The sequence below is a fragment of the Sorex araneus genome, chromosome 1 (genome assembly GCF_027595985.1).
Source record: "Sorex araneus isolate mSorAra2 chromosome 1, mSorAra2.pri, whole genome shotgun sequence".
Classification (NCBI taxonomy): Eukaryota; Metazoa; Chordata; class Mammalia; order Eulipotyphla; family Soricidae; genus Sorex; species Sorex araneus.
In genome coordinates this window covers 256948256-256970872 of record NC_073302.1, presented here as the reverse complement: position 1 = coordinate 256970872, position 22617 = coordinate 256948256, and the positions used below count along the sequence as shown (strand labels likewise).

Sequence of the window (22617 nt, the reverse complement as noted above, 5' to 3'; positions counted from 1 at the left end):
AAAATACTTTCCTCTCTGGGAGTTTTTAGATTTTCTACACACTAAGTATATTTTAGTGCTAGCTGGTTATCAATTTTCCCATAAAACTATTGCTCTAAGTGTTCATTTTATTCCATTAGTTATATAATTTGCATTTATTAAAATGTACTAGTCTGAGCGATATTAGCAAATCACCAAATTAACAATAAAATTTGTTTGCCGCTGAATAAAATAGAAACCAATTGTTTGCTTTTACATGGGAGAAAATGGGAGATAGTAAAATTAAAAAATCTCATTGTTCTTTTATTGCAAATTATATTTTTAAAGATGCATTGTTGAAAGGACGCTTGTTGGATCATCTTGAGTTTAATAATAATAATGAAGATAACTGCTTATGACTATGATAGAATTTGGCAGAATTTCATGTCTATTCTCTCTCCACCATAAAATGAAAAAAGTAAAATCCTGAGTCTTAGGAATAAGTTGTTGTTTCCAGGGCCTGGATAGTCTTGCTATCTGGAAAGTACCAACATAAATAGCACACTGAAATGTATTTTTGCTTTCCTCAAGTGTAGCAGACTTGGTATGGGGTAGCTCAGAGAATTTCCCTGAGGCCCAGGGAACCAGGTGTGGAAAGTTTACTGCCAGATGTAATTCAGAAGAAGCAATGCCACGCCACCCGAGGAATGATTTAATGGAAACACCACATTCTATTCTGGCCTGCACCCAGATGTTTAGGGAGGACAGTATAGTTTCGCCAGGAACCAAACACCTCCCTCAGAAGATCTTGGCTCTGTGATTGTCCTTGAATGAGTTAAAGGGTTTATTATATTTATTTATATTATTTATTTTAAGAAGAAGAGGTGAATAAATTGGTTGAAAACCAATTTGTGGTTTCCACCATGCTTTGTTTTTGATTTTTTAAAAAAATCTTTAAAATTTCCTTTTATTTTATTGTGTTTTTTCTCTTGTTGGGGCAGGACTTCACTACAGGGCAACTTCTTATATTTTTCGGATGAAAAAGAGTCACGAGGGGGGAAAAGTTTAACAATGTCGGCACTGCCCGAAACACCTCAGATTATGATGCTGAATTTTGAATTTTCATTATTGCTCATTCACAAAATTTATCGTTGCCAAATATTTTATAACCTCTGCATTCAGTTTCCATGACCCTATATGGGCTCACAGCCCTCAGTTGGAGAAGAAGCTAGGCACTAGAGTAATGGAGCCACTATTTAGATTCTGAACTTCACTGAGACCTTTGCTATTTGCCATAAGACTAAGAGAATTGTTTTAGATTTTATCAGGAAAAGGAATGAAAATGTTGTACACTAACACATTGGTCTGCTTTATGGTTGCTGTTACAGGAAATGGACTTTTAGGTCAAATATAAACTTTATTTCCACAGTCGTAATGTTAACTCAAGTATCAGTTTGTATTTGGGAGTGGCGGGCGGTAGTGACTTACCCCACACCAGGCTGTGCACGGGGCTGTGTGTTCAGAAATCACTCTTGGCGGTGCTCAGGGGACCATGTATGCTGCTGGGGATTGAACCAGGGTTTGCTGAGTGGAAGGCCAGTGACTTACTCCTGTACTCCTATCTTTCCGGCCCCAGATATCAGTTTTATGTGAGCCCTAATTATCAGGTGTGGTGGGTGGTGTTTTTGGATAGAAACTCTGAGGTTAGGAAATACAGCTCTTCGTTCATGATAGAGGCAGGATGGATGCAGACTGTGATGCCACTGAAGTCATCCCACAGGGAGTTTCATGAAAACATGCTGGTTGGCAAGACTCCACCCTGCACATTGATGTGGGCTTGCTCTGCAGACCGTAACCACGCTGAGGACGGCCTGACTGAACCATAAGCCATGAGAAACTCCCTTCAACCACTCAGAAACTTGCTTCCTGACTCTTTGAATTGGTCACCTTTGTACTTGCCCAGGGCATTTTAAATCCTTCAGATTCTCCCTCGTTCAGCAAGGTAGGATATTTCGGGTTATTCAGGCTGACCTGGGTGTCACCTAGGACTAGTGTGCCATATTTGGAAACTGCAGTTAAAACCGGGATATGCTTTACCGCCTGCTCCAAGAGGCCAACTCACTGTAGGGCTGTTTGTAAAGCACACACAAATTGGACCACCTCCTCCCCGCCCTCCATTTTTCCCCCCTTGGAAGTTCTCCCAAGTAACCCGGGAGAGCTGCAGTTTGGAGAGATTCACATAGTTGTGTGAGGACTGCGTGATGGTGAGGGGAACGTTCCTTAAAAGTGAGTATCTCTCTTGGGGCCGGAGCAATAGCACAGCAGGTAGGGCATTTGCCTTGCATGCAGCCGACCCAGGTTCAATCCCCGGCATCCTATATTGTACCCCCAAGCACTGCCAGGAGTAATTCCTGAGTGCAAAGCTAGGAGTAACCCCTGAGTATTGCTGGGTGTGACCCAAAAAGAAAAAAAAAGCGAATATCTCTCATCTCTGGTTATTAGAAACAAATCACGGTGTTTCTGGCAAGAGGTGGGCTGTCAATGTCACATAGGTGCACATGGTGCCTTTGGAGGGAAATGCTTGTTAACAGTTTTGGGTCTTCCCAGTCCAAAATTTTGTCAGTAATGGCCAGATAAAAATAATTTTACTGTGGACTCCCAGATGATTGATTGTAGGAGTCTTTGTTTTCATATTTTGCCTTTTGGGCCTCTCACCCAGTGATTCTTGGGCCTGACTCCTGGTTCCTTGCCCTGGTGTCCATATAGGGTGCTAGTTGTTGAACCTGGGTTGGCTGTGCATAGGGCCAGTGCCTTACCTGCTGTACTCTCTCTCCAGCCTTTCCTGGGATTCTTGATTCAGAATAAAATGAATCCAGGTTCCTTTCTCCTTCACCTTCTCCTTCCCTTTCCCTTCCATTTCTCCTTCCCCTTTCTTTCTCTTTCCTCTTCAACTTCCCTTCCCCCTCCCCTTCTCTCATTTCCCACTCTGCCCTCTTCTCCCCTTCCCTTCCCTCCTTTTCGCTCCCCTTTCTTTCCCTTCCTTCCATTTTTCTCTGATTTTTCGTCCTCTTTTCCTGGAGACATGACAGAGAGGATTGAAAAACTTGGAACCCAAGTCTCAGCTGAAAATAATATGCCTTCCACTTGCTCTGAAGAGCCATTGTTCTGATAGTATTGCCATGTGCTCTGGAGGGGGACACCATCGCCACCCTCAGTGGTGGCTTTGCTGTATACTTTTCCTGTGAAGATTATTCAAGAGAAGGGTCTTCACTGCCTCTACATGCATTATTGGCAGAAATTTAAGAATCAGAGGGGGTCTGGAGCCATAGTACAGCGGGGAGGGCGTTTGCCTTGCATGTGGCCAACCCCGGTTCGATTCCCAGTATCCCCTCTGGTCCCCTGAGCATTGCTAGGAGTGATTTCTGAGTGCAGAGCCAAGAGTAACCCCTGAGTATTGCCAAGTGTGACACAAAAGAAAAGAAAAGAAAATCAAAAAGAAAAAGAATCAGAGAGAATTGTCTTAAAAGAGAGTAACCTGCTAATGTCCTTCCCCAACCTCCTTGGTGACATTCCTACACATTCACTGCACCTTGGTATAGATCGAATGGATTGAAACCGTCATTGGTCATGGTTGACAGGATATTATGGAGTATTTTCCCTAAATTAGTTACTGACTAAAGGGAAAACACATTTTTCAACAGTTTCTTTTTTTTAATTAAAAAGCAATGATTTTGTCTGAGACTAAACATGGGAAGTAAGATCTTCAGGCTTTTTAATATTTAGCGTTTACAGTGGACAGGAGGTGACATATATAAATCCCTTTAGGATTTAGCCAACAAGTATGCTTGGTAAGTCCTCCTAGGTTACTGCAAATTTTTCTCTAATCTTTAGTAATATATTTTTCAAAAGAGCATAAGTGATAACTGTAATCTAAGCCTTTAGTGTTTTTGATACTGTTACTGGAGAAAAACTGGTTCCAAACATGTTCAGATATCCATACTGATGGTGGTCCTAGTCTCTCATGGCTACATATTACAGTGCTGAAGGTGGTCACATTTAGAGTAATGAGGAAAAGTGAAAATTTTATGCTAAAAATGAACTTTCAGTTATGGTACTTACGAATCAGCCAATTTGGGAAGGGCGCTCTTGCTGAAACTTGCTTTGTAAAATAACTGCAGTGGTAATCTGTGTCCACGGAGAAGAGATTTGACATGCAAGGGACAAGAGATGATGCATATGTAGGAACCTGAAAGGAAGTTTACAGAGGCTTTGAGATTTCAGGCTCAATGCAAAATGCATGCATTACCCCAGGTAAAGGGAGGGCAGTGTGTGAGGCCGCTGTGCAGTTCTGAGAAATTTCTAGCAAAGTAGTTGGTGAACCCTTAAACCCTACATCCTGCATGTCCAGGATGATGCCTGTTTTCGTATTCTTGCCATGTTCAGAAGTTGACTGGGAGCAGTGCACAGGAAGTGTGGCTTCAGCTTAAGCACTGTGATGAATTTCAGAGGGCAGCAACTGAGTTTGTTGGCCCCTTATGCTTCCTGCAGTCAATGACAGAATTGTAATCTCATGCACTACTCAAAGATAGTGAAATTTTTTCATTACAAAATTTCTTCAATCATTGTTTCATTGATTTAATTGCAGATTGGATCCTTGAAAATTTGAATCTTATTTTCTGCAGTTTAGAAAGAAGAAAATTCCTTTTAAAAAGAGGAAAGAAATCAAGAGTTTTCCATTATATAGTTGAGAGTCATTAAAGTATCAAGACAGAGTAGAAAAATATCACCCTTGATTTATAATTAATGTACTTTGAGATTTGTTGTAATAAGACAAATATAATGTTGGGTAGATATTTTTAAGTAATTGATAGGGTAAAATGTCTTGTGGATTTAATTTTTTTTAGGCTCAACATAATCAAAATTTGCCACTTAGTTTCCCCTAGACATAATCCAGGTTTTTCTATGATAGTCACATGTTGATTTGTTATTTTTTAAATATCCTTATTCCAGTCCCAAATCACTGTTAGGCAAAGTTATTTTAAATTACAAATAAATTTTCTTTTGTTTAATGACAAAAAATGAAGGCTAGTGTGTAGAAAAAAATTTTTCTTTTCCATGATGATAGTTTGAACATTTCAGTAGATTAGAGATCAATTTGTTTACATTTTTTTATTATCAATATTTTGTTTTGGGGGTCATACTCAGCTGTGCTCAGGAAGCACTCTTGGTAGTATTAGGGGGACTGTATATATGGAGTGCTGGGCTTGAACTTAATATGTCCTCATGCACGGCAAATACCTCACCTGCTGTACTATCACTCTGGTCCCTGATTATGAATTTCACTGAGATTTATATGAGTAGGATTACTGTATCCTATGAATCAAATGCTCAGCGTAAGTAAAATAACAAATGAAAGGAATTGAACTAATATTTGTGTGAACTTAACTGTTATATAAATTAAACCTAGTATAAATGAGTGGTTAATATTTTTGTTTATAATTTACTGCCAATTTATTTGGTCTATGTATTTTTCTTTACTGCTGCTACAGCAGACCACCTGAGAGATAAATTAAACATCCCAGAGGTAATTGCAGGGTTTCATAGCCAATTACCCAGTTAATAATTCAGTAACTGCTTATGCTCTGGATTAGGCCAGATATTAGGCCTATAAAGATGAATGAAATACGCTCCTGCCCTGAGGAAGCTTTCACTCAGGAATTTAAAGCTTGCTAATGTTTCATAAGAAAATTGCAATAGTAGCAGTTTCAGCAAAATGCATAGGATGATATAGAAGAAATTAATGCTGTTTCAGGGGGAGTGTCTGAATAAATATTTAAAAAAAAAACAGGTTTGTTCTTTCTGTATTCCTGTGTATAAATTACAACCCTGTGCACTATGCGGTTTATTTCTTGAATCTGCTATTACCTCTAGTTCTTACTATTTTTTTTTTTACTGTATCTATCACTTACAGACCATTTAATTGGAAGCATAAATAAAACCGTAGAACTTTATATCTGCTGATATACTTTCGTATTTCTGTGTTGTCTACATAATGCAGTTGGTTTGTTTTTTATTCTGAATTAATACATGTGAATTTAAAATTCTTTGGAGTTTCTTTATTTGCACTGGAGGCAAAATATTTCTCTGTAAGCATCATTTACTCATTTTAACTTGATAAATGTTAAATTTGATTGTGCAAAGAGAGACGGATGATTTTTGCTATGGGGTAGGGAAGATGAATGGCAGTGTAATCTGTGTCTTCCAGGCCCAGATAATATGTATTCACAGATTCAGATAGAAATTTTATTTTAGTACTTTACTGCTACTTGTTTACAATATTAATTTAGCTTCTGGAGCTTTTTTTTTTTTAATGTAGCATTGCCACCATTTTGCTCATAGACACATCTACTTACATTCAAGGCAACATGTTGAACAAAGATTGAACTTTCTAAAGAATTCTTTTGCCGGTTTTACGATGCAGTCTGTTTCTTCAGCATAATCAGGAGAAAGCATCTGGTAGCCTTTGAAGAAATTGCAGCAGCCATGTGGTTGGGCTCAGGCATCAGACATGATTGTTGTGTCTCAAATTTCATACTTAAACTGGTTTGTCCAGGATAGATTCAATGATTAAAAATGCATGATTTCTGGGCCTCAGAGATACTCCAGTGGGTTAAGAGTTTGCCTTGCACGCAGCTGACCCACTTTCGATTCCTGGCACCCCCTATGCTCCCCAGAGCCCCACCAGGAGTGACCCTCGATTAGGAATAATACTTGGGTGAATGCAGAGTCAGGAGTAAGCCAGGTGCACCCGTGGGTGTGGCCGAAAAACAAAAACAAGAGATGTGAATTTTTTACCTTCTATCAATTTTGTTGAGCACAGTTGGTAGAAAGAAAGAAGAACATTGTTCTAGAAAAAAATACATGAAAAGAGGAAGTTAGAGCATGTTACCATTAGAATTGGGAATATCTTACAGAATTAAGTTCATTTATCTGGCAAAATCTTTTTCTCTATTATGGAGGAAAGTTTTCTAAGCTCTTCAGAATATCTCTCAAAATAATTGGATTATTCTTTTCCATCTTGCCGCTCAGTTTCATGGTACTACTATTCTACACATATCCTCTTTCTAGTTAAGAGATCTTTTAATTTCCATGTTGCTTTCTTTTTTAGCAGCTCTTTTGAGTTTTCTGTAATTTTTTTTTAATCTTTTCCCCAGAATCATGGTAACCAAGAATGATTCAATTTTTATCACGGCTCAGAAACATTATTTATATGCTTTTTGTTTTGTTGTCTTTTATTTGCTGAAAAGATTGTGAGTACCAGGTAATATCTGACAAGAGAGTGGAAAGAAAGCATTTTTAAAAACTTGACTTTTTGACATAAGCTGGTTACAGCTGAGTGAACCTGTAGTTGAACAGTAGACTCTGTTTTAAGTTTTCTCATTTTTCTCCCCTATTTTTAGATCTGTTTTTCTTTCCCCTCCCTCTTTCTGGCACTTTTTCCATCTCCACATTAAACAACCTTAAGTTTTGACAGAGGTGGCAGGCTGGTCAGATATTAGTGTTTAGATACCAAATATAACAATTAGGAAATATTTTCAACCAGCAGGAACTGAGAGTTTTGTTTGTGCCTTAATCCAAGACAGGATTTTAAATTCATATATACCTTAACTTCTGGAGAGAGGACAATTTAGGGAACAGCCTGAGGTTCAACATATTGATTAATAGGCTGGTCTTTTGGGCTACACTTTGGGTAGAAAACAACAGAAAAAGAATGTTTTCAATGACAATAAAATAAACCTTTTTTAGAGAAAATCATTTTGCCTTGTTGTTTGGATTTTAGATGAGGAAATAGATATTTCAGCCTGGCATAAGAAAGAAGGAGTGTTGAAAAATGGATTGTTAAATAAACCATAGAAGAAAAAAAAAGAGCAACTAAAATGTATATACTAAAGGATTTAGCTATGATTTTTTTAAATATGACTTTTTCATATACACATGCACATATAAAACATACAGGAGTATTGGAAGTATTTTGTTTTGGGGCCATAACCTGTGGTTCTCAGGGCTTACTCCGGCTCACACTCAGAGATCTCTTGGTGGGGCTTTGGGGGCCATGTAGGGTTCGTTCCTATGATTGATCCCAGGTTGACTGCGTGCAAGGCAAGTGCCTTACCCTCTGGACTATCTCATTGGCTCTTGTGTTGAACTTTTGCCAAAGTAGAGTCACTGCTTGATAAATTAGCTTTGATGACATGTTTTCCCTGAATGTAGGTTTTGATGATAGCATCCCCTTATACAAGATCAGGACGCATGAGGTTTTTTTGTTTCTTTTTTTGGTTTGTTTCAAGGGGAAGAAAAATTTTTTTTTTCTGCTTTTGGCAAGCTCTGTCCATAAAATAGATGTGGCATTTCAACTGCAGTGTGCCCAATTTATATGTGTATGAAATATCGTTTTTTTTGTGCAAGAACTGAACCTTCAGTTTGGGCTAATTTTAGATTGGGGTGGTGGCACCCCCAGCAGTGCTCAGAGGTATTCCTGGCTCTCTGCTGGGCGTTGTTTCAAGGTATACTGCTTGTGTGTGGTGTAGTGTATGATGCTGGGAATCGAATCCAGGCCTCTCCTCTATGGAAAGTATATGTTCAGCTCATTGAGCTAATTTTTTAACGAATTCATCAGGCATCAGCAAAACCTAATGTTTTTCTGTCCCTCCCTTTGCTCAGAAGTCCTCAGATCGTCACTGGGGCAATAGTGCAGAGGTTGCCTAAACCAAGGTTGACCCCAGCATCACATAGCTCCTGTGCATAGAGTTGACTGTAGGCCTGTTGGTATCTGAGCAGCACCACGTTCCCAGACCACCAGTCAGATGACTGAGAAGCACCAGGGTGGTTCCTCACTATCTGAGCACTGCTTGGGAGGCCTCCCAGTCTTCTAAATCACTATAATGTGTAAATAGAATTCACTGTCACAGTCACTGTCATCCCGTTGCTCATCGATTTGCTCAAGCAGACACCAGTAATGTCTTCATTTTTTTTTTTTTTTGAGACTTGTTGTGACTGTTTTTGGCATATTGAATACGCCACGGGGAACTTGCCAGGCTCTGCCATGCAGGCAAGATGCTCTCCATAGCTTGCTAGGCTCTCCGAGAGGGGCAGAGGAATCAAACCGGGGTCGGCCGTGTGCAAGGCAAACACCCTACCCCTGTGCTATCGCTCCAGCCTGAAAATAGAATTTACTAGGGTTATATTCCTTATATATAATCATAAGAATTTACACTCAAAATTCTGTTTTTGTTCCATCCCTGCTAGTGCTAAGGGCTTCCTCCAGGCTTTGTGGGAGACCTTAGTGGTGTTCAGGATCAAATCTGAGCTGGCCATGTATAAGGCAAATGCCCTCTGTACTATTTGTTGCTTTGGCTCCTACACCCAAATTATATTAACGGGCATTCCTGTGAAGGGTGTTTGATATTAAAGTACCATCTAAAGTTGCAGACCAACCCTAATTCTTCTGGTGGGATCTATTTTAGGTGGCGTGTATGCAGCTCATCAATGCCCTTGTTACATCTCCCGATGATTTGGACTTACGGCTTCACATCAGAAATGAATTTATGCGTTGTGGATTGAAAGAGATATTGGAAGTAAGTGGCCTGCAGCCTCCTTGTTAATATTTAAATGTGAGGAGTACTCGAGTAGAGGGAAATTTAGATCAATTACCTTCAAGAATAATTCGTCTGGGGAGATAAAATTCTTGAGAATAAAGATCTATTTTTGAAATATAGATCAGATTTAAGTATTATTTAACACTTTAAATGTTTAAATTCTATAAATCAAACTGGCTGGCTTACTGTTTTTTATGTGTTTTCTTTATTGTACTTTCTGGCACCACTAAGACCAAAACTTCATAATTTCTATTTGATATTTCTAGAATTTAAAGCATATTAGAAATGATGGCCTGGATATCCAACTTAAAGTCTTTGATGAGCATAAGGAAGAAGATTTGATTGAGTTCTCCCATCGCTTTGATGATATTAAAGCTGAATTTGAATATCCTTTTGTTCTGAAGTTTTGTCAAATATGTAAAATTATTACCAACCTCCAAGTAACCTCACTCCCTAAATTACTAAACTTTGAAAATAATTCTGTGTCTAAACATATAAGATCAGTTTTTTCTTAAAAAGATATAGGTATAGGGGCTGGAGCGATAGCACAGTGGGTGGGGTGTTTGCCTTGCATATGGCCAACCTGGGTTCGATTCCCAGCATCCCATATGGTCCCCTGAGCACTGTCAGGAGTAATTCCTGAGTGCAAAGCCAGGAGTAACCCCTGAGCATCGCTGGGTGTGACCCCCCCCCCTCAAAAGCAAACAAACCAAAACAAAAAAGGCACTGGTATAAACCTTATTAACTTGCTATGTATGCCTTATGAATACAGGCATGGCTGAGTGGCTTGTGAATGTGCATGAGTAGATTTGATTAGATAGATTTTTCGCACATTTGTTTTGATGTTTGACAGTCTCCTCCTCACAAGACTTTCTAGCATTTTGGAGAGTCCATCTTTAACCTGCTGGTTCATGTTGGTTCTACACCTTTTATGAGTCTCTAACTGTTGGCATGCAGTTGTTTGCTTTTTTCAGAGACATACTAGATTTCTGTTCTGAGGGTTTTTTTTTTTCCCAAGGTAGATAATCCTGCACATGTATTCCTGGTCAGTACTCCTCCAGGATCCACTGCCGTTATTGCTGATTGTAGAGAATAAGTTAGGCAGTGGCAGAGCAACTCCTCATCCCTACTGATTTTTACCACTGTCCTGAATCCTGCCTTCCAGTGTGATCATCACCCATGAACTATATATACGATGCCTACTTTATACACAGAAGACACATGATCATCTCACAGACCTGCAGAGATTAGATGCCATATTGGTGCTGTTGTCGGGTGTAAGGATGAATAACTTCACATCTTCCTTAACCAATTTACTGATGTGCATGATGTTTATAATACTATATGGAACCTAGTTAAGGAAACTAGAGCAGAGGGATATTTTCTTTCTATTCTTCAGCACCTTTTGCTGATTCGAAGTGATTACTTAGTAAGGTAAGATGTAGATTCTAATATTTTCTGTCACTAATAAAATTGTGAAATTCACTTGCAGTGAACTATGAAATAGCAAGGGATTGCTAGTTTATTATGTGATGGATAAATTTTGGGGGTTGTAGTTGGCAATAGGGATGATTCATTTTCTTTTACAAATTTCCTGGAATGTACGAGACTTTGCTTATTGCTAACATTTAAGAAGCCAGAAATTGTCTTATGTAGTTGTGTATGATGCTAATATACAAGGAAAGGTAGGAAAAATAACTTGGGTTATATTCTAGCCATTCTAAGCTTAAATTGTTTACCTGTCTGCTTGTACCTATTTGAAGCTATATGTTGATACTAACATTTAATTTGGGGAGTGGTTATAAAGTGTAGTCATATGAGTAAAACTCCTAACCAATTATCTGGCACATAATAGCATGCTCAGCAAACAGTTTTTATTTTCTCTTTCCACTTAAATAGCTGTTTTGTGAGGGAACCAAAGATTTTTGAACATAAAGCCATTTTTTATTTTTGGTCACTTTCAGTTTAGCTTTCGTGAAATTTCATTCTAAATATTATGGGTAGAACCGTGTCTTTAACTTCAGATTAGGAGGATTTTCTTGAAGTGTTTAGGGGACCAAATGGGGTGCTGGGGGTTGTACCCAGATTGGCCACTTTCAAGGCAAAGGCCCTACCTGCTTTGCTATCACTCCAGCACTTCACTGAAAAAATTTCCTAAAAATGATTTACAGAATGATTTTAAGAAATGTACAGACATTTCAGAAAAGTAAATTGGGTGGTGGTGTTTATATTATTAAAGTTAATGGTAGCTATTTCAATATGATGAAGTTTGGTGATGTCTACTGTAGACTTGTTTTGTAAGCATATTTTATTTTACAATTTCTGTCCGTCTGACTACTTGTTAAATCAAGATTTTAAGAAAATCATTTCTAAAGTGCCCTAAGTTGGCTAAAGATTATAAAAAAATTAAAATCAATAGGAAGAAAGTAATAACAACTGTATTTGTTTTCAGTCTTATGCTAAATCTGTTATGTCAGCTGTTGGAACTAATGCTAATATTGAATGTGAAATTACGCATCCCCAAAAAGCCTTTTGTATTGATTTAAAGTTTTAATAAATAGAATTACATTTACTCTTTTCTCTGGTTTTAGGCAGCAGTATTTCAAATTAATTGATGAGTGTGTGTCTCAGATTGTGTTGCATAAAGATGGGATGGATCCTGACTTCACATATAGAAAAAGGCTAGATTTAGATTTGGGTCAATTTGTTGGTGAGTATTTTTTAAATGGGAATAACTTACTGTCTTTTATTTCACGGGTGAGCCTCCAGAGTATTGGTTGTGGTTGTATGGTCTACAGATTCTTTTTTTTTTTTTTTTTTTTTTCTTTTTGTGTCACACCCAGCAATGCACAGAGGTTACTCCTGGCTCTGCACTCAGGATTCACCCCTGGCGGTGCTCAGGGGACCATATGGGATGATGGGAATCGAACCCGGGTCGGCCGTGTGCAAGGCAAACGCCCTACCTGCTGTGCTATTGCTGCAGCCCCGGTCTACAGATTCTTGAAGTTCTTTGATTTTTGTTTCTAACTGTTAAAATTGGGCTGCAGCGGGTAGGGCATTCACCTTGCACGTGGCCAACTGGGGTTCGATTCCTCCACCCCTCTCAGAGAGCTCGGCAAGCTGCCCAGAGTATCTCACCCGCACAGCAGAGCCTGGCAAGCTACCCGTGGCATATTTGATATGCCAAAAACAGTAACAATAAGTCTCACAATGGAGACGTTACTGGTGCCTGCTCCAGCAAATCGATGAGCAATGAGATGACAGTGACAATGACAGTGACAATAGTTAAATTTATTATCACAGTGATACTAGCTGTTATTTGCTTTATAAAATTGTGTTTGTCTATTTACCTGTAGTTTACATGTTCTTGTTTGTTGCAGTTAATAACACTGCTTGTTTTATAATAAGAGATCCATGTCTTCACATTACTACTTTACATTACAAAGTTGCCAATTTATCTTGACACAGTGGTGGGAGTTATTGAAGCTGGTGATGGTGAGATAGCATTGAGATTTTAAAATAATCTGTAAACTGTTATAAATCATATTGCTTCAATAAAAATGATGAAAAATTAAAAAGTATTTTAAAAATGTACTACTCATAGGTAAATTTATATAAAACAAATAAAATTGTGTTTGTAATTGCACAGACCATCTAAAACATTGTGGGTAAAAGTTGTGGATGCTTTGTCCTGAATTAGGGCAGTGGTACTAAACTATTAGTAGTCCTTGCATGTATTCTTCACTTTAACAACAACAGCAGAATAAAATGAGTTGTTATTTTTTCACTTAAAATGTCTTTGATAAAAGACAAAGATATTTTATTGCATATCTGTCCTTGAGTGCATCTTTTAGTATTCTGAGATGCAAAACAGAATGTGCTCATGAAACATAGCGCTGCGTACCTAAATACAATGAGGAAAGACTTGTGTAATGGTTGGAACTGAGAGCTGAACTGGAGGCTTTATTTTTATCTTGCAAGAGTGATTGTCATACAATCTGTGGCTACTCAGACTTGAAAGCTTGGCACACACTTTTGGAAAAATGAAATGAAAGTGTCTGTTTCCTCAAGGAAACTGACTCAGAATTTATTATCTCTGATAACATTTGAAATTTCAAGTGAAAATTCACTTATATCCACTACTGTCAGCCTGACAGCTTGCCAGCACTAAAACATTTTTCTGATAGGGTAGTGATACTAACGTTTATGATTATTTTGATATGATGTAATGAGTTGTTTCAACATTTGTAGGAACCTGCAAACTACTCTTTTCCAAATGACCACAACTTGATGTTAAAGCTTCTACAAGGGTAAAAAAAAAAACCCTAGAGACTTTAACATAACAGTACTCAATGCCCATGGATGCTGTGTTAAATTCCAGATTGTTATCTACTGTTTAAGAAGCTAGCACATGTCTCATTTATCTAACACTAAAAAACTGTGTATCCATTATTTGTGTGAGGCTTTACTTTTTATGAGTCTAGGGAAAAGCATAGCATGTATAAGTGAGCAAGGAACTGGATAATATCAATGATATTGAGAAAGCAAATCCTTATTTTTGTCCACAGGAATTAAGTGATTAGAAGAAATTCCTTGGATTGGGAGGGACAAAGAAATGAAGAAAAAAATGTCTGTTTTTAACTGAAATGTACAATAGTTTTAAATAGTGTAAAGAAAAAGGCTATTATTCTCTGTGAGCATCACACAGGGTTTTTTCTTAAATAGGTGAGAGTTTTTGACAAATAATTCCTGAGAAGGAACTATAAACACTGCGTACTGCTTTTCTATGCAAGAAAGAAGTATGTGTGCTATTTATGATTTTAGGTACAGGAATAAACTTAGACATGCTGCAGAAGATTTGAGTACAGACGATAATGCTACTGAATGGTTTTTGGTTTTTTTTGTTTTTGATAAGGTGAAACAAGCCATGATATAGATCAGTAGGTATGGCTATGTGCAAAGTACAGGGTACAGAACGCTTCACATTAAGAAGGGAATTAGAGGTGCTATTGATGTAACAGGAATCAGAGATTAAAGTATTGCTTGCCAGTGTAAAACACGAAATGATAAAACAGAAGGGATAAAATAGCTCTGCATTTTTTAGATTAGGAAGTATGATGTCTTAGATAAATCAAGAAAAACTATGCATGTTTTAATGAAGCCTAGCTTCTTTAATTTATAACTGATCATTCAGAAAGCTTGTTAGGGGTCACATTTAGGAGATGGATCTGGGCTTTGAATGCAGTAAGTTGATTACTGCATTCATTAGAAAATTAGTATTTTCTAAAAGCTCTTTTGTAATATCTTTTCTCTTTCCAGTTTTACTGAGCTATAATTGACATACATACTATAATTTTCAGGTGTATCATAAGAGTAGTAATTTTTAAAAATCACATTTTATTGGAATGAAGGGATATAGTGCATAATGGGTAATTCATACCAGTCACTTCTACATGGTATTGTGTATATATATTTATATATATTTCATAGCATAATCTACTGGGCACTTGTTATTGACAGCTTTTTGGTTTTTTGACTAATTTAAATAAAATTTTATAAATAGTATTGTCCATATGCTAAGTGTTAAAATTGAATTGCTGGGTGAAAAAAAAGAAAACCCTGATTTGTATACTAATATTTATCCAGTTTCTCATCTGCAAAGTGTCTTCATTTTACACTCTTTATTATATACTAGAGTCTGTTTCTCTATGCCATCTCTAAAACTTGCCATTGCAGATTATTTTCTTTGCTTGTTCTCATTAAAAAATATGTATAGAGAAAATAAAGTATTTGTTCATGTGCAATTAATATTTTTACTTTTATTACTAATTGTTGAGCTCGGCAAGCCACCGAGAGTATCCCACCTGCACGGCAGAGCCTGGCAAGCTCCCGGTGGCATTTTTGATATACCAAAAACATTACTAGTAAGTCTCACAATGGAGACATTACTGGTGCCCACTAGAGCAAATCGATGTACAGCGGGACTACAATCCCAGGACAGTGCAGTGCTACTAATTGTTGATTACATTACTCAGTTTTCTAGCTTGGGTTAATTGCCTTCCTTTTCTTCAAAATATCTATAGATGATAGAAATCTTGAGAATTATATATTGAACTAATTTCTCCTTTTGCCAACTAGAGGCTTAAAAATGTGAAGCTGGGTTTGCCACTCCCCTTATAGTATTTTATGCTGTTGGTTTCATACTTAAAAAATTCCTCCTCTTCCAACATTATATGTTTTTCTCTCTTTTTTTGTTGCAACACACTTCTTATTATTTCCATCATTTTTCCTCTAAATATTTAAATTCATAATGAATTTAAAAAGTACTTGAATTTAAATTTTGTTGTCATTGCCATTTCAGATACTTGCATTGATCAAGCCAAACTAGAAGAGTTTGAAGCGAAAGCAACAGAATTTTTTAAGAAAGTAAGTTACCAACTTTGCATGGCTAAATGGGGAGTCACTTCAGACATGCTTGCTTTGGCCCGAAGGACTTTACTTGTCCTTTTTGGGTTTCTTCTTCATCTCCTGGTATTTGCAAAAAGCCATTCTTGTTCTCAGGACATTTTATTTTAAAATGTTAACTCCCAACCCTGACCCGTTCCCTATGTTGCTTGCTTTATTTTTCCATTGTATGTATCATCAATTTGGCATGAAAAACAACTCATGTGTTTAGTGTTGCATATGCCAATATCCTGCCTAGTTCTCTCTTTAACAAATTGTACAATGGGACTTTTATTTCCACTGCTGTACCTAGAACAGGCTGGAGCAATAGTACAGTGGGTAGGGCTGTGCCTTGCATGAGGCTGAATCGGGTTCGATTCCTCCATGCCTCTCGGAGAGCCCAGCTAGCTACCAAGAGTATCCTGCCTGCATGCCAGAGCCTGGCAGGCTACCCGTGGCGTATTCAATATGCCAAAAACAGTAACAAGTCTCACAGTGGAGACCTTACTGGTGCCTACTTGAGCAAATTGATGAACAACAGGAGAAGAGTGCTATGGTGCTATCTAGAACAAATTATGACCCGTATTAAGAATGGAATTCGATTTGTTTTTTGGGCCACACTCAGTGGTGCATTACTCCAATGGCTCTGTTCCCAAGGATCCTGGTAATGCTCAGGCATCCATGTTTGTTTGTTTCTTTTTTTTCTTTTCTTTTTTTTTTTTTTTAATTGTGGGAGTGTTTCTGGGCCCCTTTCAGCAGTTCTCAGGAATATACCTGAGTCTGTGCTCAAGGATAACTCTTGTCAGGGCGGGGAGAATTATAGCGGGTGCTAGGATGGAAACTGGGTCAACTGTGTGCAAGACATGGGCCCTATCTGGTATGCAAGTGCTCTATGTGCTCTGGCCCCTGAAACAAAATTAATGAGAAGAATGAATAAATGATTGCTCAAAATGAAGAAACAGGATTTCAAGATTAGAGTATTTCTTTGGAAATCATGTAGTTAGGACCTTGAACATTGAAATTATGTCCAAAAATGGAGAGTACGTTAATTTGTTTTTTTGTTCTTAAAGTTTTCAGGTTGGATCATTAAAATATTTTCATTCACATAAATATTACTACCTTTCTTTTTGTAGTCCAGAAGTATTTCTGATCATTTCGGCATTTTCCACTTTTTGCTAGTATTTGGCACTTTTATCTCTGCTTAGAATTTACCTCCTAAGTTTTTTGTTTTGTTAACTGCTTAAAACGTGAAGACGCTAAAACAAACATTTTGTCATCTGCAGATTTTAAGCAGTTAACTCTGACTTTAATTATGAGGACTGACTTTTTTTGGCAGGGGTGAATAATAATAGTTCTTACTGCCACCACTATAATGAGCATAATATTCTAGAGGTATTGTTCATGTGTCAGATAGCATGTCAGAGTCCACACTTCAATTTTCTATTTGTCTAGCTAGCCTTCAAGGGACTTCACGGGAACTGCACATATTTGAAAAAATAAATAAATGGGGCCTTCCAAGCAGTGCTCTAGGGGGTCTCGGGATCACTGTTGTTGAACCTTGCATATTCAAGCCTGATAATGTTCTGGGGACCATATTGTACTGGGGTTCACACTCAGTCCCCTGAATGTGCATTCATCCCTGACCCCTGAGCTCTCTCCTAGATCTTGAGAAATGTACATTTCTTTCAAACCTAGAGTTTCATACATTGGAGGCAAATACACTGCCACTGAGTTACATTTCTTTCCCCTACCTTAAAGGTTTTATGCTTAAAGCTTAACTTTCAAATGAAAGATACTGTTTCATAAATTAGAAGTAACTTAAGAAAAAGGTTGTAAATGTCCGAAGAAGGCCTACTTCTTCACCAGTTAGAGATTCTTACATACCAGGAATTTTGCTGCAGTTTTGGATTTACAGCCTCAACTGTGTATTGCTATTCCAAAGAGATTTAGTTTAGTGTAGGAAACAATGGACTATTTAAGCATCAAAAGTGTTACAGGTGACAGATGTTCATGAAAGGTCAGGTGGCCGTTCATTCTGCAAACTAGTATTCCAAGCACAATAAGCTCTGTGCTCTTTATGGGAAAGCAGTTGCAAAATTAAGTAGTTGTTTTTAATGCATCCCACATACACATGTGCTTTCATAAATTTTAGCCATATTTTATATGTGAGTGATATTAAGCACAGCTTTCTTAATGCAGTTTAAAATTTGTAAGGCTTAAAGATAAAAAGGAAAAGACCTTGTTCAAGGTTAGTTGTCTTCTTTTAATCTGAAGTTATATGTCTTAGGCATATTCAGAAAATATTTTGTGTTCTATAAAAGATTTCTACTGCCTTAGCATTTTGTATATATCAGCAAGAACTTCTTTCTGATAGCTTTATAAGGACACATGTAAATACTTTGCTTAAGGCAGGAAGCTATCATAGTTGCTAGACACATTCTTTATTTTGGTGCATAAATTTGAAAAATGAAGACCTGAAATGTCAGAAAGTACATAGAGAATATTGAATTATCAACCTTCTTGTACAGATGCACTAATACATTTACCCCAGGGAATGAAATTAAGCAAAGCCTCAACCTTAACTGTGTTTCTTGACATTTTTGCGTGTAATTTTGTAGGTGTAATGTTGCTCTGGTATTTCTTTTTGGAGTAGGAGGCTATCATATCAGTTTTTATAAAGTACATCTTTAATGGAGATTCATTTTAACCCAAGGCTACGGTGATTTGACTATAGGTATTACAAAAATGCTAAAGCAAAGTTTATATTTTATCTGATCCTTTTATAGGGTAGGATGTGTAAATTTTTCTCTTTGGTAAGTAACAGAACTTTTGGTATGGCCAAGTTTAGTAAGTTCTTTTAGAATATACTTTATTATGACTCTGGCTGTTTTGATAGTTTTCTTTTAACCTTTTCTGCTTCTAAATCTTATTCTAAGATAGCTATGAAATAGGATTGTGCACACATTGATTTTTGTGGAAAAGATTTTTCCTTTTTTTTTCCAAAGAAGAGTTTAATTTTTTATTTCTTGCTAAGCAGAAGTAAACATTGGTTGAGCAGTCATAAAAAGGAGAATGGAGGAAAAAAGACTTTTCAATGTTTTCTGATGCTGGGAGATTCAGAACTTTTAATATATGATATTGACATTGTCATTCAATCTATAAAGTAAGATTTGACAGGAATTGACTCATTACTTCCTTCAAACAAGTACTTATTGACTTTATAAGTATAAAGAATAGGAAATAGAATGCATATGACTAAAATATTTTTCTTAATGACCTAGGTTGATATTATTGAGGTGATATTATATGACATCTTCATATTTTTCTGTTAATGTGGTAATTGATGTGGTAGATGAAAACCTTTTCTCATTCACTCAATGGTGGCCAGGGGGATTTACTCAAGGCAGTAATAGCTTTACAAGTCCTGACAAAGCAATATGAGGCAACAAGGTGAGTTATACAAGGAGGAAAATATGTATCTCAAGCTAAACACATTGAAATCAAAATTTGTCATTCTTGACATTAAACATACCAAATTTCTTTCCCCGTTCCCCCTATACCTTTGGTTTTTGGGCCATACCTAGCTGTGCTCAAGGCTTACTCCTAGCTCTGTGCTCAGGAGTCACTCCTGACAGTGCTTGGGAGACCATATGTGGTGTCGAAAAATTGAACTTGAGTCAGCTGTGTGTAAGGCAAGCTTCTTACCTGCTATAAAATCACTCTGTCCCTATCAGCTTTTAATTTTTTTTATTAAAGAACCATGATTTAAAAAGTTAATTATAATTGATTTATTTTTTATTTTTTATTTTTTTATTTGTGAATCACCATGAGGTACAGTTACAGACTTAAAAACTTTCATGCTTGTGTTTCGGTTATACAATCCTCTGGTACCCATCCCTCCACCCGTGCCCATTCTCCACCACCAATGATCCCAGTATCCCTCCCACCACCCACACCCCCACCTCATCCCCTCATCTTACCCCGCCTTTGTGGCAAGACATTCCCTTTCTCTCTCTCCTTTTGGGTGTTGTGGTTTGCAATAGAGGAATTGAGTGGCCATTGTGTTTGATCTATAGTCTAATTTCAGTAAGCCTCCCCCATCCTGCACAGATCCTCCAAACACCCTTTATTTGGTGTTCCCTTCTCTATCTGAGATGCCTTTCCCCCCAGCATGTGATGCCAGCTTCCAAGCCATGGAGCAAACCTCCTGATACTTACCTTTACTATTCTTGGGTTTTAGCGTCCCATTCTGTTATTTTATATTCTACAAATGAGTGCAATCTTTCTATGCCTGTCTCTCTCTTTCTGACTCATTGTACTTAGCTTGATACTTTCCATGTTGATCCACTTATATGCAAAGTTCATGATTTCACCTTTTCTAACTGCTGCATAGTATTCCATTGTATAGATGTACCAAAGTTTCTTTAAACAATTATCTGTTCTTAGGCACTTCAGTCTTTTCCAGATTCTGACTATTGTAAAGAGTGATGTAATGAACATACTAGTGCAGATGTCATTTTGACTATACTTTTTTGCCTCTCCGGGATATATTCCCAGAAGTGATATTGCTGGGTCAAATGGGAGCTCAATTTCTAATTTTTTGAGAAGCGTCCATACTGTTTTCCAAAAGGGCTGAACCAGTCGGCATTCCCACAAGCAGTGAAGCAGGGTCCCTTTCTCCCCATATCCGTGCCAACAGCAGTTGCTTTTGTTCTTTTGGATGTGTGCCAGTCTCTGTGTTGTGAGGTGGGTTGTTTTGATCTGCATCTTCCTGATGAGTAGTGATGAAGAGCATTTTTTTAATATGCCTTTTGGCCATTCATATTTCTTCCTTGAGAAAGTTTTTGTTCATTTCATCACCCCATTTTCTGATGGGGTTGGATGATTTCTTCCTGTAGAGTTCAGCCAGTATAGTTGAGTTTTAGGCATATAATTATTTCATATCAATCCTTCCTTCCACCAGTGTTCCCAAATTCCTTCCCCACACCAACCTCCACTCCACCCCACCTGCCAGTTTGACAGGCATATTACAAAGTTTCAGTGGTTGCTGCTTAGATCTCATGTTTTCAGTTTTGTTGAATCTGTGTTTTGTGTATATGACTATGTGAAGCCCTGATGCCTGTTCACCCATTACTTCTTATTCTCTTCTTCCCCCCTTGATTTCTCTCCTTCTCTGTTCTCTCATCTAAACTCTGTGGTCAGGGGTTATCTAGCATACCCCTTTTACTATCATATATTTTCTCACTCAATACTCTGTTCCAGAGCAAGTGAAATCATACTTTCTTCTGCTGGCTTATCTCATTCAGAATATTATCTTCCTGTTCCAACCATTTGCTGCAAATTTCATGATTTCATCATTTCTTGCAGTTGCATAGTATTCTATTGAATACTATTTAATGTGAGCTGGAATGATAGCAAAGTGGTAGGGTGTTTGCCTTGCACACAGCTGACCCAGGTTCGATTCTTCTACCCCTCTCGGAGAGCCCGGTAAGCTACCGAGAGTATCTTGCCTGCATGGCAGAGCCTGGCAAGCTACCAGTGGCATATTCAATATGCCAAAAACAGTAACAACAAGTCTCAAGGTGGAGATCTTACTGGTGCCCGCTTGAGCAAATTGATGAGCAACAAGATGACAGTGACAATGACAGTGACTAATGTATTCATTTAAAGTAAATGAATATTATAGTCATTTTAGATATATGCCCCTTGCTCATTCCTTCAGTTAAAGCTAACACTGATTCTGTAGAATTTTTTTTTTTTCTTTTTGGGTCACACTCCTGGCTCTGCACTCAGGAATTACTCCTGCTAGTGCTTGGAGGACCATATGGGATGGTGGGAATAAAACCCAGGTTGGCTATGTGCAAGGCAAATGCCCTAACCACTGTGCTATTGCTCCAGCCCCCACTTTTTTTGCTTTTTAATGATCACAGCATCCATCTTAATTCAGGCAGACCTTCAAAATTCAGTTCTTGCTTATGTAACTGCAGAAACTACTAACCTAATATTTATTCTTCTAATATTTTCTTTGAGTCCATGACCTATACTGTTTCTGGTTGAGTATTTCAAAATTCAAATTTGGTTATGGTATTTTCTAATAAACATACTAACAACTTTCTATAGATTTATAAAAGCCTTCTGACATTTTTGCCAAACTCTTCAATGATTTTGTTTCCAGACACTTCTTAAACTTTACTGGAGAATTCTCATTGCTCTCTTTTTTGCCAGTTCAAGTGATTGCTAGTCATCTACTGCTAGTCGCTCTATTGTACATCACTCAAGTTTTCTATAAACTGAAACATCGTTCTGCCTGTAATCGTCCACTCACCATTAGTCTATTTCTCTGTCTGATTATTTTTGTGGATTTAGGATTATTTGTGTTATCAGGAAATACAATACTTTTTGAAAGTATTGACCATATTTTATGCTAATTTCTCTCTGATATCTACTACTCTGAAGAATTTATTGTAAGGTAATACATAGTTTTGATCTAGTTTCCATAGGTTGTTGGGTATCAATGGAATGACTAACATTTTTGTTATGAAGCCATCAAAGGAGTCTT

At 37.5% G+C, this 22617-nt stretch overlaps 1 protein-coding gene across 4 annotated transcripts in view; it reads left to right on the top strand.

Annotated features, from left to right (window-relative positions):
* Window positions 1-22617, top strand: part of DIAPH3 (diaphanous related formin 3) — a 517599-nt gene that overhangs the window by 172288 nt on the left and 322694 nt on the right. For all 4 annotated transcript variants that reach the window (XM_004603995.2, XM_055141227.1, XM_055141217.1 and 1 more), the window contains 5 exons: window positions 9483-9593; window positions 9881-9999; window positions 10932-11048; window positions 12206-12324; window positions 15976-16040. In XM_004603995.2, the coding sequence (XP_004604052.1) occupies window positions 9483-9593; window positions 9881-9999; window positions 10932-11048; window positions 12206-12324; window positions 15976-16040 (531 nt within the window). The remainder of the gene's footprint in view (window positions 1-9482; window positions 9594-9880; window positions 10000-10931; window positions 11049-12205; window positions 12325-15975; window positions 16041-22617) is intronic.